General features: G+C 42.9%; 1 protein-coding gene across 2 annotated transcripts in view; it reads left to right on the top strand.

The window, feature by feature from the left end:
• Positions 1-577: 577 nt before the first annotated feature.
• LOC118540777 (myosin-8) overlaps positions 578-16,179 on the top strand; it is a 29,473-nt gene continuing 13,871 nt past the window's right edge. Inside the window, exons 1-21 of one of the 2 annotated variants that reach the window (XM_036100105.2) lie at positions 578-656; positions 863-905; positions 2,578-2,813; positions 3,476-3,619; positions 3,705-3,861; positions 6,063-6,090; positions 6,187-6,301; positions 6,386-6,478; positions 6,611-6,674; positions 7,569-7,667; positions 7,768-7,871; positions 8,031-8,169; positions 9,359-9,477; positions 9,568-9,717; positions 11,017-11,187; positions 12,677-12,986; positions 13,097-13,164; positions 14,764-14,851; positions 14,932-15,049; positions 15,405-15,528; positions 15,625-15,761. In XM_036100105.2, the coding sequence (XP_035955998.2) occupies positions 2,604-2,813; positions 3,476-3,619; positions 3,705-3,861; positions 6,063-6,090; positions 6,187-6,301; positions 6,386-6,478; positions 6,611-6,674; positions 7,569-7,667; positions 7,768-7,871; positions 8,031-8,169; positions 9,359-9,477; positions 9,568-9,717; positions 11,017-11,187; positions 12,677-12,986; positions 13,097-13,164; positions 14,764-14,851; positions 14,932-15,049; positions 15,405-15,528; positions 15,625-15,761 (2,438 nt within the window). In that variant the 5' untranslated portion in view covers positions 578-656; positions 863-905; positions 2,578-2,603. Of the gene's footprint in view, positions 657-862; positions 906-2,573; positions 2,814-3,475; positions 3,620-3,704; positions 3,862-6,062; positions 6,091-6,186; positions 6,302-6,385; positions 6,479-6,610; positions 6,675-7,568; positions 7,668-7,767; positions 7,872-8,030; positions 8,170-9,358; positions 9,478-9,567; positions 9,718-11,016; positions 11,188-12,676; positions 12,987-13,096; positions 13,165-14,763; positions 14,852-14,931; positions 15,050-15,404; positions 15,529-15,624; positions 15,762-16,179 lie in introns of both variants that reach the window. The other variant, XM_036100104.2, reaches the window with a different exon arrangement.

Raw genomic sequence — 16,179 nt, 5'->3', positions numbered from 1 at the left:
ATCTCTCCATGTTGGGATTATAGACATTTTTTCTCTCTGCTTATCTGTGGTTTTTTTTCCTACAATGAATACATACTATTTTGTACTGAAATAATAATGTTTTTCAGTCTTGAGGGGGTGGGCACTGGCCAATGGTGGAGGCTCAGCAGAGATTCTCCTCTCACCTTGGCCCTGCTGCCCAAGCCCAGACTCCAAGGGTGAGCCTTGGCAGTGACCCAGGGGGATGAAGTGGAGGGTTCCTGCGGTAACAAATAAGGAAAAGCGGAGAAGGCCCTGACAGCAATGTGTCGCTGAGAACCGGATCACTGGGTTACCACAGGTATGTGTAGAAGAGTTCGCCAAATCGAATATAGCTCGTGGGAATGGACTTTGAGGCCCCACCAGGCAAAGATCACCTTCCCAGCATACTAGAAAGCATTCTCTGCCGGCAGATTGGTCCCTGTCAAATTATTTATAGGAGATTGGTTCACATACTCAAAATGATATGAATACTTCTAATTATATCCAAACATGCCAAATGTCAGTACAAATTATGCCGAGGGTCATGTTGCCAAATGTCCTGCCCTAACAAAGCGGAGAGAGCAGCAGCGTCAGCACACTGGTGCCCATATAAGCACGGGGACCCCGCCTGCCGTATCTCCACCAAGAACCCAGAGGTGAGTGATGGGGGCCTTGGGGCTTGAAGGACCCCCAGGGACAGGAAGAGCTGATCCCATGGCCCACCTCTGAGCATGAAACTGTCCCTCCCCAGTCTGATTTTTATTTTCACAAAGCTGAGCTTTAGAGCAGGGCAATTATAATTCTGTAACTGTTTTTGCTGGCATGTCAGAACTTTGCTAATAAAAGACCTTATTTTTCACAGTGTCAGCCACTTCTGAACCTGCGATTCATCTGGAACTCCCAAGGTAAGCCTCAGGTTTCTGGGCGTGTTGACGACACAGGGCATTCAGGCTAACGAAGCTGGGAACAAATCTTAATTGTACACCATTTCCATGTTCCTGCTCTTACCTAAGCAGGCGGTGCTTCCAAATGACTGCTTATAAATGCTGGGAAAATGCTGCTCCCAAAAAGCCTTCTCCTCTGCACTCCCCTCACCTGAGTTCCAGGGTTGAAGGACCATTTGGGACAGAAGGAATTCTGACAGACCAGGGGCAACAGACTATTCCATGCCAAACTCCCTTTCCTGCAAAGCACTGACCCTTAGACATCTTACAAATATTTTTTAAACACCCCAGAAAAATCCTTACCAAAAAATGGAAAGACAATCAACTTGTGACAACCATGTTTTAGCTACTTTTGATGATTCACTGTTATTTGTTTTTAGAAAGATTGATTATTGCTCTTCTAAAAAGTCCCCGGTGGTACACCCACAGAGTGCTAAATACCGTGCCTAATTTAGAAGAGGTCCTGGCCTCCACAGAAAAAAAAAAAAAAAAAGAAGAGGTCCTGGCCCTTCCCCAAGTAATTTACACCTGAAAGAAAAGACTCAACCAATCTAACAGGCCAACCCTGCAGAGGCATATCTATCAATTAGAAGACAATGGCTTACAGGTGATGAACCCTTACATTTCTGTCTCTTTTCTTTTTATTGATGGAAAGAGAAGCCTGGGGAATGTATGTGGGAAGAAGGGCCTTCTTCATGCTGAAGCTCTCATTTCTCTGTGGTTAGATCTGTTAACTGGCAGTTGAAATCTCTCATGCAAAAAAAGAAAGTGTCAAAAGAGATTTTGGAATTAAGGCAATGCTAAGTCTCTTGGTAACAAGCCAAATGACAAAACCATACGGTATTAAGAATTTATTATGAGGTTCTTTTAACAACCCACTCAGAGATTTAACACTAAATATTAACATAAAGTAGATATTAAAAATAACACAAGCCTTGGGGCACCTGGGTGGCTCAGTCCGTTAAGCATCCAACTCTTGACTTCAGCTCAGGTCATGATCTCAGGGTCGTGAGATCAAGCCCCTCACCAGGCTCTGCTGCTCAGCGGGGATTCTGCTTGAGATTCTCTCTCTCCCTCTGCTCCCCACCCCCAAATAAATAAATCTTTAAAAAAAAATAACACAAGCCTTAAGAGAGAAAAAAAAAATGGCCACCTAAAAAGGTAAAGCAAGTCTTTGAAAGCTCTGAAAATACCAACCTTGCTTTTGCACAAGACAAATCTTCTCTCCTAACGATGTGACTATCCTGGTATATGGCAGATGCAAACATCATGCAGAAGGAAAAGTAGGGATTAAAGAAAGACAGCTGCTAGAGAACAATCCCCCAGCTGTAGATATTGTTAACAGTGTAGAGATTCAAACATGCAAGGGTTCCACTGAAGGCACTCTGGCCCTGAGAATCAAGATATGTGTCCCAGAAGGAAATCTGCAAAGTACTAAGAATGAAGCCTCCAGTCACAACCTCATGCCCGCCCAAGTCCTTTGGCCTGTGTGAGAACACGGGTCAAGGGCAGCCTGGGGGAGCAGACAGCCCAAGCGATGCGGGCACAACACTTCTTTCATGCCACATCCTAGCTCAAAGGTATAACTTCTGGTTGCTTTTTCTCCCTCTGCCCCATTTCTTCCCCAAGGCAGAATCCTCTGCTAAATAAACTGCAGCCATGAGTGCGAGTTCGGACGCTGAGATGGCAGTTTTTGGCAAAGCCGCTCCCTTCCTCCGAAAATCGGAAAAGGAGCGGATCGAGGCCCAAAACAAGCCCTTCGATGCTAAAACATCGGTCTTTGTCGCGGAGCCCAAGGCCTCCTACGTGAAGAGCACCATACAGAGCAAGGAAGGAGGGAAAGTAACTGTGAAGACAGAAGGTGGAGCAGTAAGTAAACACACGGGGAGAAAACGCTCCCAGTTGTCTTCTTCAGTTTCCTCATTCAAGGTGAAGCTCTAAGCCTCCTGCCACCACAGACACCCTCCTGGTCCGTTATAGATGCCAGATTTGGACGGCAAAGGAGGTTCCCAGCAGTCACCTCGGGTGCCCCCTTCCCGGCTACCCACAGGACTTCAACACACTAGAGTCAGCCACCACCATATCCCTCAACTCCCCACTTCGCATTATAAACCCCCAAACTTGGGGGAAATAGAAGCCAGCTTCTCCTGTCAAGAAACTATTATTTACTTAGCCAAATAATGTATTAGTATCCCCATTACTTCCCCCCAGAAGCTTCTTGTAATGAATGGCCGTGAAAAATAAAAAATTTAACCTATTAAAATAAGAGTTAAAAAGATAAAACTGATAAAAACTGGGAACAGGGGAATATGGGAAGAAAAAAAATCTTTAAAAAAAGGGAGTATCCTAGTTCATCATAGGAGATGGATTTTCTTAGCATCAGACTCTGAAACAAATATAATTTCATGCCTTGATTTAAAGAATACTGAATAAATGAAAAGTGTCAGTAATTATAGTTTTATAAGCAAAACAGACAAACCAACCCTACATCCCACCATTAATACAATGTGGTCTCTCGCTTTACTTGCCAGACTCTAACTGTCAGGGAGGACCAAGTCTTCCCCATGAACCCTCCCAAATTTGACAAGATCGAAGACATGGCCATGATGACCCATCTGCACGAGCCTGGAGTGCTGTACAACCTCAAAGAGCGTTACGCAGCCTGGATGATCTACGTGAGCGCCCTTCAGCATCTCCCTATTCCATCCATCTCTCTGAGTAAAGACAAGATCCACATGTCACATTTTCTGGTTTTCTCAGACCTACTCGGGCCTCTTCTGCGTCACCGTGAACCCCTACAAGTGGCTGCCGGTGTACAACCCCGAGGTGGTGGCCGCCTACCGAGGCAAGAAGCGCCAGGAGGCCCCGCCCCACATCTTCTCCATCTCTGACAACGCCTATCAGTTCATGCTGACAGGTGAGTGACACAACTATTTATGTGCAAAAATGTAGAAACAGAACCTTTAACAAGCAGGCTCTGTCTGGGCCCTGATTATAATAATACATTGCAGCCACATGGGGCTTCACTGTATTCAAGGAACTTCCAGAGCTCCAGTGTCATATATGCTTCCCAGCAGCCATCCCCATTTTAGAGAGAGGAAAGGGAAGCTGGTTGAGCTCACTGACCTGCTCAAGCTAACCCAGCTAGTAAGCGGAAGCCAGGCGGAAACAATTAGCAGACCTCTGTAAACGCGTCTGCCGATTTCCCATAGGTTTTCATTTCTGATTCAACAGAAGAAAAGTTCAAATCAATTATTTTAAAATAAGCACATCCACAGCAATCAAGGAAAATAGTTACCAGCTACAGCTGGAAAGCTTTGTAATTCTTATCTTTATCGTTAAACGACACAGCTAATAGTGCCAGCATTTGGGGTAGAACACGGGTAAAGAAAGAGCTACCACTTTCCTCCCGAAGATTCTGAAGCATTTTCCTATTAGAATGGAAGAAAATAAAAATACCTCTTCCTCTGAAATTATTTTTGAAATCCTATCAAAGTCTGTTATTCCTGTCTTATCAAAGCATAAACAAACAGCTCTGATATGCATTACAGGCCCAAGTACAGCATTTAAACCTTTTATTTTCACACACCAAATGTACTGCCTTTGGAAATATTCTGAATTCCAGAGTTTCCTGTTGTTCCATAGGGTTTGGGAAACTGAGAGGGTTTTGTTCGTTTTTGGTTTTTGTTTGTGTTGCTGAACTTGTTTTTAAGTTGTCTGTTAAAGGAGGAGAGAAGAGAAAGGAATAAAATAGGAATCTTCCATTACAAATTGGCCAGCAATTCCACAAGGATTTCATGCCAGTAAACTGTTCTTTGGTCGTCAGCAGAAGCTAGCTACCTTCCAGAAATGATCCAAAGGCTGGCTCGTTTCGGAGGGTTTAATACTCAGCAGCTGCACTTACTCTGCTTTGTACACCACCACCCCTATGCCAAGGTCTCCACTCCCCAAGCTTTGGGGCTGCTCCAAATTCAAGATCACTTATGGCTCCCAAACGTGATTTGCATATAAAACCGTGCTAAACTGTGGCATTTGACCTGGTTCATGTTATTTTAGCATCGCCAAAAGAGACTAGAACTTTTCTTATCAGTGCTCCCATGAGATGTGATATGATCTTTCATAATTTTTCTGCTATTGGAAAATCAATTTGACTATGTTCTAAAATCTGTATCTACTGCTCTGAAGAGAACTCTGAAGTTCCCTAAAGTCTATATGCACATCGAAATAACATCCAGATTTGTATCTATTTCTCTGATAGATTTTTAGATTTGAGAATCCACTCAAATAGAACTGGAGATTTAACATATCAGAAAATTGGTATAAATCCAACATATCAGTCATATAACTAGTGACAATGTCTGTTTTTATTATTTAGAAATGTACATAAAATTAAAAGGAATATAAGACTAAATGAACATATTTACAATTCCAGATCCCTTCCCTATTTAGTGTTACCAGCAGTCAAATTAGTCATATCAAGAGCTGGGAGGAGGCCAGGTAGCAGAAAAATACATAAAGTGGCAGTCAGAAGACCTGAATACCTTTGACCTTATTAACAAGCTCTGTAATTATTATTCGAAAAGTCACTGATTCCTCTCTGGGTCTCGGCTTCTTTATCTGTTAAATAAAAGAGTTGGCCTCGGGAATTTTTCTAAGATCCCTCATGACTTCAAAATTCTATTAATTCTTACTGAAGTATTGATAGATGACATTATAGGATGCCTGGGATTTTCTTTAAAATAATCCAGGAAGAATGGGACAGGAGTATAGAGGATATAAAATTGGCCAAGTGATGATAATTGTTGAAGCTGTATGATGGAGACATGGGGGCTCTCTATGTTATTGTCTCTACTTGGTATCTGTTTGAAATTTATCATCACAAAGTTTTTAAAATTAATAAGATACAAAAGGAAACAGATGATAGCTTGCCTCTCATTGTCACAAATTTTACTCCAAGAGCCAAGTACTCTTGGGGGACTAATCACAAAACCAAAATCATAAGTGACATCTTGCAAATGTTAAAAGAACAAGCTGTGTTTGATCTAAACTGACTCAATAATCTTTATATCAAATGTTCTTTTTCTTTTTTAACTGCTGGTCTTGACTTCTCTTTCACAGATCGTGAGAACCAGTCCATCTTGATCACGTACGTGATTCTTCCCTTCTCTGGTTTTGATTGTCTTAGACATAGACAACATGAGCTGTAGTAGTTCTGATCTTTTCTCTGGTCTCTGTTTGACAGCGGAGAATCTGGTGCAGGGAAGACCGTGAACACCAAGCGTGTCATCCAGTACTTTGCAACAATTGCAGTCACTGGGGACAAGAAGAAGGAGGAAGCTACCTCTGGCAAAATGCGGGTAGGTCTGGGGTCAGACTCAAGACTCTTGGGGCTCTGAGGAATTCTGTAGCCCCAGAGGTGAGGACCGCTCTTGCCTTTGCAGGGGACCCTTGAAGATCAAATCATCAGCGCCAACCCCCTACTGGAGGCCTTTGGCAACGCCAAGACCGTGAGGAATGACAACTCCTCTCGCTTTGTAAGTCTCCTGGTCACAGAGGGGTCTTCTCGGTCCTTCCATGCTAGAGAAAGCACGTCTGAATTATCATTTCGATTGCATCCTTCTGTGTGCTTCAACTTTTCAATACTAAATAATCTTTCTCTTTTCAAGGGTAAATTCATTCGAATCCACTTTGGTACCACAGGGAAGCTAGCTTCTGCAGATATTGAAACATGTGAGTAACAGGACCACCAAAAATCAAAAGACAGACGAGTGATTTCATGTGCAGGATATTCAGGAACACTTGGCGTGTGCTGAGCCTGCTGCCAGTGTTGCCCATGAGCTAATGCCAGACTTATCCATAAATCCACTGTGTGCTCCATCAACCTCAATGGAGACTGGCGGTTCTGGAGCACATTCTGAAATTCCTGCCACAGAAGCAACTTTGGTATTTTTTCCAGGACAAACACTTGGGCTACTTCGGGTTCCTATGAGTTACCTACAGGTTTACAATATTTCTCTGTGACTTGCTCTTCATCTGAGCTTTGGTAGGTGTTTCTAAGTAACCGCTCACCACAAAGTCTCAGGTGATGTGAGGAAGGAAGAGATATTACAGATCAATAATAACACAGAGGTCACAGGTCCCCCATATTAAAAGCTTATTTTTACTAGAGCAGATAGGTTTCAGTCTCTACTCTTAGATAGTGAGAAACTTAGGCAGTTACCATATGTATTTGGAATTCTTATATCCAGCACCAAGAGGATCAGAAATCTCAATGGAGTCTAATGTAATGTTCCCAGTCTCAGCAAAGACACCGAGGTTCATTTAATATTTCAGCAGCATTGGGGTGCCAGGGTGGCTCAGTTGGTTGAACATCCAACTCTTGATTTTGGCTCGTGATCTCAGAGTCATGAGGTCGAGCACCATGACAGGCTCTGCACTGAGTGCGGAGCCTGCTTAAGATTCTCTTTCTCCCTCTCCCTCTGCCCCTCGCCCCACCTCACTCCTTTCCCTCCCTCCCTCTCCCCCATCTAAAGTGTGTGTGTGTGTGTGTGTGTGTGTGTGTGTGTGTGTGTATTTCAGCAGCATTGATTTTTTTTCTAATTTAGTATCTATTTCTATTTCCAGATCTTCTAGAAAAGTCCAGAGTTACTTTCCAGCTGAAGGCAGAAAGAAGCTACCATATTTTTTACCAGATCACTTCCAATAAGAAGCCAGATCTGATTGGTAAGGAATTTATAGATGAACATTAAATTTATAGATGAACATTAATATTTTTATTAACAATTTCTAATGTAAATGTATACCCTGAATTATATGTACCCAGAAATGCTCCTGATCACCACCAACCCATATGACTATGCCTTCGTCAGTCAAGGGGAAATCACGGTCCCCAGCATTGATGACCAAGAAGAGCTGATGGCCACAGATGTAAGTCACACACACACACACACACACACTGTAAAAAAAATTCCATTATGTGCAGGAACAGCCCACTGTAGGTGTGGCTACCCTAGGACACAGTATAAATTCTCCAAAATAAGTTAGTCTCTTCTGCCCTAATCTTTGTTCTGTCATTTCTCCTGGAAGAGTGCCATTGACATCCTGGGCTTCACTCCTGAAGAGAAAGTCTCCATCTACAAGCTCACAGGGGCTGTGATGCATTATGGGAACATGAAGTTCAAGCAGAAGCAGCGGGAGGAGCAGGCCGAGCCAGATGGCACCGAAGGTACCAGATGAACCTCCTTCTGGGTCTGAATTAAAGAATATGGCAGAAAAAAAAAAAAAAGCCTATTCTAAACTCACATCTCCATCACAGCTGAACTTCTGAAGAGCATATACATTATCTACACACACCGCACACTTTCCTCACCCCCCTTCCTCCCTTGTGTGTCCATATCTCCATCATTTCTAAGCAGCCCAAATAAGTTAAAACGAACCCTAATAGGCGCTTATAAAAACATATCTAAAAAGCACAACCGGGGCCAGATCGTGAGAGAGAAAAAGAGATGGCACAGTGCTCCTGCTCTGCCGTGGCAACGGGGCCTGTGTACGCGAGCCAACCTGGCACGTGAGCCTCCTTCAGCACTAGCTAGGTGAACTAGTGGCTGGCGAGACAGGAGCTGCCCAGCACAAAGCTGGGGGCGAAGGGTGTCCCTAGACATCTGTGCACATGTGTGCTCTGTCTATATATAAACCCGCAGGCACTCTAGGCAGTCAGATAAAAAAAGAACTGAGAAAGAAAGTCCTGTATTCCATGTGCGGAACATAAAGGACCTACCGAGGAAGCTAAAGTTGTCTGCTCTTTGAAGCCTTTCTGACCCCCACCCCCCGGCTTGACACATTCTCTCCCTCCTCTAAACTTTTCAGCAGTTACTGTGGTACCTGACCTGTGGCATTTACGTTACAGTCCTTGGCACAATTTCAGAAAGAGACTCCGTAGGGGGCACATAGTGAAATTTAATACCTACATTTTCAGATAATGAAACTGAACAAGTGGGTTTAACTTGGGAGGAGTAAAACTGAAATAAGGATCCAAATATTGGGACTTCTATCTCTCCCTAACAGCAAGTATTATGATGTATTTACCTTTTCCCTCCAACCACACCTAATGTGTCTGCCTTAAGAGCAGGCACCATGGCCTTTGCTTACATGAAGTGTTGCCATAAACACTGGACACGTTAACTCTTGATGAATTTCTCAAAAGCTACTTGCAATAATCCCCAAAGACCAGTGTAACTGACTATTTATTAGCAAGTATGAGCTCTAATGTACGGGGAACCTCATCTGACCTTCTATAGAATTACTTAAAGCTTTTTATTTAAATAATAAAGAGAATGGATTGGAGAAAAATACAAAAATTAGGTAAAAGGGGATATCCACCATTAAACACCATTTCTTGAATTGTGACTCTGCAGTTGCTGACAAGGCAGCCTATCTCCAGAGTCTGAACTCTGCTGACCTGCTCAAAGCCCTCTGCTACCCCAGGGTCAAGGTCGGCAATGAGTACGTCACCAAAGGCCAGACTGTGCAGCAGGTGAGTGCATGACCTCATTGAATGACACCCGTCCCAGGCCTTCACAGCATGTCTTCAGCAGCATCAACAATCACTACTCTGTCCATGAAGGTGTACAACGCGGTGGGCGCTCTGGCCAAGGCCGTCTACGAAAAGATGTTCCTGTGGATGGTCACCCGCATCAACCAGCAGCTAGACACCAAGCAGCCCAGACAGTACTTCATCGGGGTCTTGGACATCGCCGGCTTTGAGATCTTTGACGTGAGTTGTCTTCACATTAACAAAAAGTGACGGGCGCCTGGGTGGCTCAGTCATTAAGCGTCTGCCTTCGGCTCAGCTCATGATCCCAGGGTCCTGGAATCGAGCCCCACATCAGGCTCCCTGCTCGGCAGGAAGCCTGCTTCTCCCTCTCCCACTCCCCCTGCTTGTGTTCCCTCTCTCGCTGTGTCTCTCTCTGTCAAATAAATAAAATATTTAAAAAAAAAAAAAAAGTGAGAGAAAAACAACGTGGGCTCTGACATACGAGGCATTCCTGTACATTTACAGTGTCCACATTGCTTCCTCCAACACTGCACCCAGAACAGGAACTACCTCCCCCATATCTAGCCAATACCAGAAATGTAATGATAACCATAACTGGCATTTGTGGAGGAGTGAGAGTATTTCTGGCACTCCACTAAGCACTTCAAAATGTTACCTCATTTAATCTTCAAAACAACCCATGAAAGGGTAACGAATATTACTATTAATTACATGTGGAGAAACAGAGATGCAGGAAAACGGAAACCCTTGCTAAAGATCCCACAGCCATTTAAGGCAAAGCCAGGACAAGAACCCAGACGTGTAGACAGGGCATCTCCCATGGAGGAGAAAGCACACAGGTCATGGTCTCTCCTGTTCCAAGTTCATCTGACACGTACTATTTCACCTCTGGGGTATCAGCTGCATCATGTGTAAAATGCGGGTGTAAATTATTACAAAGACTCTTTCAGATCATCAATTACTACACCACATCAGGTCCCTACTTTCACAGACCTGGCAAAGGGAATTTGCCAGATGTTTGATATGAAGACGAGACAAACTTGCCTATTATTCCACTTTGTACATCAACTAAAAGGTCTCAGGAGAAGCTTTTCTTATGTGACAGCCAAGAGTGAAAATGTGAACTTTATCCTGAATTGGAGAGTGGGGTGGTAAAAGAAGTGAAACTTTCCAATAAATTACTTTCACCCTTAAATCCAAACCATAACTCATGGGGACCATGGTTGTACTTTTAATGTATGCTTTTGCTATGCAATCTTAGAGCTGGGAAGGGGTAGATCCTACCAGAAGTCTTGCGTATAATTGATACCTGTGCCTTTAAATAATGCCCAGAATTCATAATAAAGGCTCATGTCAAAAAAAATGATCGTTTTTTCCCTTGGGACTTCTGAAAGAACAACAATTAGTTTAAATTTTATTTCATTACTGTATTTCATATTTTTTCAATAAAAGAATTTTTCAGTAATGAATTTTACTGCTAAAAAGTCCATTTAATGTTGAAAATTTTGTTTTATGCAGTTCAACAGCCTGGAGCAGCTGTGCATCAACTTCACCAACGAGAAGCTGCAACAGTTCTTCAACCACCACATGTTCGTGCTGGAGCAGGAGGAGTACAAGAAGGAGGGCATCGAGTGGGAGTTCATCGACTTCGGGATGGACCTGGCTGCCTGCATCGAGCTCATCGAGAAGGTCTGTTTGACTTTCTTACTTGTTTTGTTAAGTAGGCTCCATGCCCAGCATGCAGCCCAACTCGGGGCTTGAACTTACAATCCTGAGACCAAAACCTGAGCTGAAATCAAGAATCAGACACTTAACCAACAGAGCCGCCCTGGCACCCCAGTCTGTTTGACTTCTTTTTTTTTTTTTTTTTTTTTTAAAGATTTTATTTTATTTATTTGACAGCGAGAGACACAGCGAGAAAAGGAATACAAGCAGGGGGAGTGGGAGAGGGAGAAGCAGGCTTCCTGCAGAGCAAGGAGCCCGATGCGGGGCTCGATCCCAGGACCCCGGGATCATGACCTGAGCCGAAGGCAGATGCTTAACAACTGAGCCACCCAGGCGCCCCAGTCTGTTTGACTTCTAAAGAAAGGCAGGCTGCAAGGATAACTTTCCCAAGTGTCTGAAGCAATTCTAGAAAGTATCACTGTGACCTTAGATAGATGGGTATCAGAACAAATAGAATTACTGTTTAAAACTAACTTCCTGGGCGCCTGGGTGGCTCAGATGGTTAAGCGTCTGCCTTCGGCTCAGGTCATGATCCCAGAGTCCTGGGATCGAGTCCCGCATCGGGCTCCCTGCTCCGCGGGAAGTCTGCTTCTCCCTCTGCCTCTCTCTCTCTCTCTCTCTCTCTCTCATAAGTAAATAAATAAAATCTTTAAAAAAAAAAAAAGAATAAAACTAACTTCCCCTTTTCAACTTCTACATAAGGAGGATCAGAGTGTTTAGTTTCATTCTGTTCTAGCCAGTTTTGTTCTAACAGCAACTCAAATCTGATTTTAAAGCAGCACTGAAAACTCAATTGAGACGATCTGCTCCACCAGCAGAACTACCTCACTAGTTCTGAATCTATCTCCATTACGATCCAAGACGTCTGCCACATAAATAAATCTTTTTTCTAGATAAAAATTAGTACACATGTAACCCAGCTAGGACCTCTATGAAAGATAATCTGTATGGAAGTCAAGAAGTCTAGTTGCTTACGCTTTTCCATAATCCAACTTTAAGGAGATTAAATACAGAAAATGTTTAAATAAGCTTTGGATTATGTATACTACTAAACTACTGCATATAAAGTAAACATCACTCTTAAGTCAGTAAATCCTTTTCATAACAAAATAAAATAGTAACAGTAGATTAATTTAATAAATGGGCAAAAAGTGTGATAATACAGAACACTTTAACAAACTGCCCACACATGTTGTGCTGAATGACACCTGAAGTTTGTATTCCGCTATTCTTTTAACTGAAAGTGTTGCTATGGACTGGATATGACAAGGAATGGTGGGAAAGTCACTCCAGTGATAAGAAAAGGATTTCTTTGTGAGCTATGACCCTGGTTTACTTTATATACATATTTACTTGGCAGTTCTGATCATTCAATCAGATACAGATACAGCCACCATGTTTGCATCTTTTGGGAAAGATAGGTTGACGCTAATGTCCACCTTTCTGAATTCAGCCACTGGGCATCTTCTCTATCCTGGAAGAGGAGTGCATGTTCCCCAAGGCCACAGACACCTCCTTCAAGAACAAGCTGTATGACCAACACCTGGGCAAGTCGGCCAACTTCCAGAAGCCCAAGGTTGTAAAAGGCAGGGCCGAGGCCCATTTCTCTCTGATCCACTACGCCGGCACCGTGGACTACAACATTGGTGGCTGGCTGGACAAGAACAAGGACCCCCTGAATGACACTGTGGTTGGGCTGTACCAGAAGTCTGCGATGAAGACTCTGGCCAGTCTCTTTTCCACCTACGCTAGTGCTGAAGCAGGTACTTTCTGTGCCCTTAATCTAAATCAAGCCCATTCCCACAAAATGTTCAGATAACATTCCAGCCTCTAGGATTCTGCTCTAATTGATGGGTTTTTCTTTTTACCTCAGATAGTGGCGCAAAGAAAGGTGCTAAGAAGAAGGGCTCTTCGTTCCAGACTGTGTCAGCCCTTTTCAGGGTAAAGTACAAATTTCACCCAAAAACTCTATTCGGTTTCTATGAATTATCATAATTACAGGGTTTAGAATAAATTAGGAGAGAACAGAATGTTCAAATATTCACTCTTATCATGGTAGAACCAAGCAACACTTCTCTTACAGGGTGAGATGCTCTACCCATTATTCTTCATTATGATCATCTGATGTGTTCAGGAATGCCAAAATATCATTAGAAGCTTTCTTACTATGTAATCAGGCTGATTTTTAAAGAAGCATAGCCGAACTTCAAAGCTGTCCCTAAGGAAAGCTGTTATCTTTATTCTACTAATGTTGCCCTTTGAGAATGCTCCTGAGTTCTTCTTTAAAGACATACTCTTTAGCACATCCTTCCCTCAATACACATCTCTGTCCTCTGAGGAGGATTTAATTTTTTGTAATGGCTGAAAATCATCTAAAATCAAGCCTAGTGATTTACATGGATGATTAAGCTAGAAAATATCTCTTAAGATTAAAATAACAAATAATTTTACTACAAATCATGTGATTTTGTTAGGTAGCTTAACAACTGACTCTTCCAAAGGGAAGTGTGTGAAATGTCTAGACTCACGGCTGCTTTGTCAGAATCTGTATGGCTAAGTCTCATTCCTTTTAAAGGATATAACCTGTGACTGAAACAGGAAAACTGGCCTGTTTTTCTTTCTCACTACCAATTTGCATTATCTCACCAAGTAGGCTCTTGCTTCATCAACTTATCCTTGTACATGTCTTCAAGATTAGAAGCCCACAGTACTTATTTTGTTTCCTAATAGTTAACTGAGATATGAAAGAAAGAAAAAAAAAGCAACTCTGCCTTCCCAAAGACTATACCTAAGAAATATTGAGAAATATTTACATGTGAGTTTTCTACAATTGAGTAAAACAACATCATCGGTCATAAGCAACTACTCTATTTCTGGAATAACGCCCCCCAGATGCTTCAGGCTGTGGATCATTCCCAGGCACCCAAGATCCACCCACAGAAGATTATGTAGTAGCATGATTTTAGACTCTTCAAAAAAAAAAGGAAAACAGTACAAACAAGAAGTCACAGGTCCCAGGGATAATAATAACCTCGAGGAAGGAACAGCAAAGGTGGGACAAGGGCTAACCTAGGTTCCCAGTGTAAACTACAACTGTGAAAATTACTAGCACTGAGACAGATGGAAGAGGCTTTAGAGGTAATCTCAACTCTTTTCAGATTAAGGCCCAGAGAGACAAATGGGATTTTACAGAGTCAAGCAGCTCATTAGTGGCAGAATGAGACCACAGTCTTTTGTCTTCTAATTCCCAGTTGAGAACAATTCCTGTGCATTAAGGCTACGAGATTTGCAGTTTGTTTATAGAATAGATCCTAGTTGTTATAAATGAATACCTTGGAGAGCTGCGATTCTTCCCAGCACTTTGGCCTTGTGGTTATTTGGCAGGCTAGAACTCTGGAGACCTTAAAAATACAGAGCAATTGAAGCCTCGGAGGCTTATACCTAACAGTTAAAGGAGTGCCTAGGTTCACTCCAAATAATTACAAAAAAGCAATCTGAGATAAAACTTTCTCATCAAGTCCCTTCTGTCTGGTTTTCTAGGAAAATCTAAATAAACTGATGACCAACCTGAGGAGCACTCACCCCCACTTTGTACGGTGCATCATCCCCAATGAAACCAAGACTCCAGGTAAGACCCTTCTGATGCCCAAACAAGCTCCAGGGTGTTTGCTTTAGACCATGAAATAAGGCATGCATTCCTCCTCTCAGGGGCCATGGAGCATGAACTTGTCCTGCACCAGCTGCGGTGTAACGGTGTGCTGGAAGGGATCCGCATCTGCAGGAAGGGGTTCCCAAGCAGGATCCTTTATGGGGATTTTAAACAAAGGCCAGTCTCTCTTTGTTGTATTTCACTGAATGCTGTGAACATTTTATCATCTTAATTGTTGTCCTCTGTTCATCACATTTCATGTGCCCTGTTTAGTAAATACTGTAAAATTAAGAAGTCAAATAATACAGTCTTGTGGTAGTAGGACAGGATAATAGTTCGAAGAGGTGGTATTTCTTACAAATAGGAAGGACACACGCATTAGACTACAGAAAAATCATACTGTTTTACTATCTGAACTTAAAGGACAGCTGGATTTTCTACTTTTACTTTTTCTCTCAGATTTTTGGGGTCATTTGGTTTCCCCATATAATCATACGGCCCTAATCATTCTTTTCTTTGTTTGACTGAACAGATACAAAGTTTTAAATGCAAGTGCTATTCCAGAAGGACAGTTCATCGACAGCAAGAAGGCTTCTGAGAAACTTCTTGCCTCTATTGATATTGATCACACCCAGTATAAATTTGGACATACCAAGGTATAGCTGTCATTTATTCCTACCTGATCCACACCGTTCTGCCATTTCTGTGTCTCCTGTACCACGGGGAAGACTCGGGATTCTCCTTTTTCCCAGGTTTTCTTCAAAGCTGGCCTTCTGGGTCTTCTGGAAGAAATGAGAGATGAAAAGTTGGCCCAGATTATAACAAGAACTCAAGCCGTCTGCAGGGGATTCCTAATGAGGGCTGAATATCAGAAGATGTTGCAAAGGAGGTAACAACAGTGCAGATTATCCGAATTGTAAGGTCCCTTTGGGACTATCACTCAGCCTTTCTCATTTATTAACACTCATTTTGTGGCTAATACATGCTTCTCGTGCAGTTCAGAACTCACTCCTACAACATATCTGCCCTTGCTTAACCCCTCATACTTGCACTCCCTCCAATTTCTCCCTGTCCATCCCCCTCACATAGAGCTGCCAGAATAATCGGCAATAAGCACAGTTTTCACCATGCTGTAGCTCGTCTGTGGCTCCCCTGGCCTCCCATGACAAATCCGTGTTGCCTTGAGTAGCTGTCAAGGCTCTCTGTATTCCCCAGTACATCTGTCATGCCCAACCACACAGCCTTTTCCAGCCGGCCTGAACAATTTGCTTATCTCCTGTTTTCATGTTTGCCCCAGCCCTTCCCCC

Source organism: Halichoerus grypus, chromosome 2 (genome assembly GCF_964656455.1).
Source record: "Halichoerus grypus chromosome 2, mHalGry1.hap1.1, whole genome shotgun sequence".
NCBI lineage: Eukaryota > Metazoa > Chordata > Mammalia > Carnivora > Phocidae > Halichoerus > Halichoerus grypus.
Note: the sequence above shows the minus strand (reverse complement) of the source record. Positions and strands in the feature narration are given on the sequence as shown.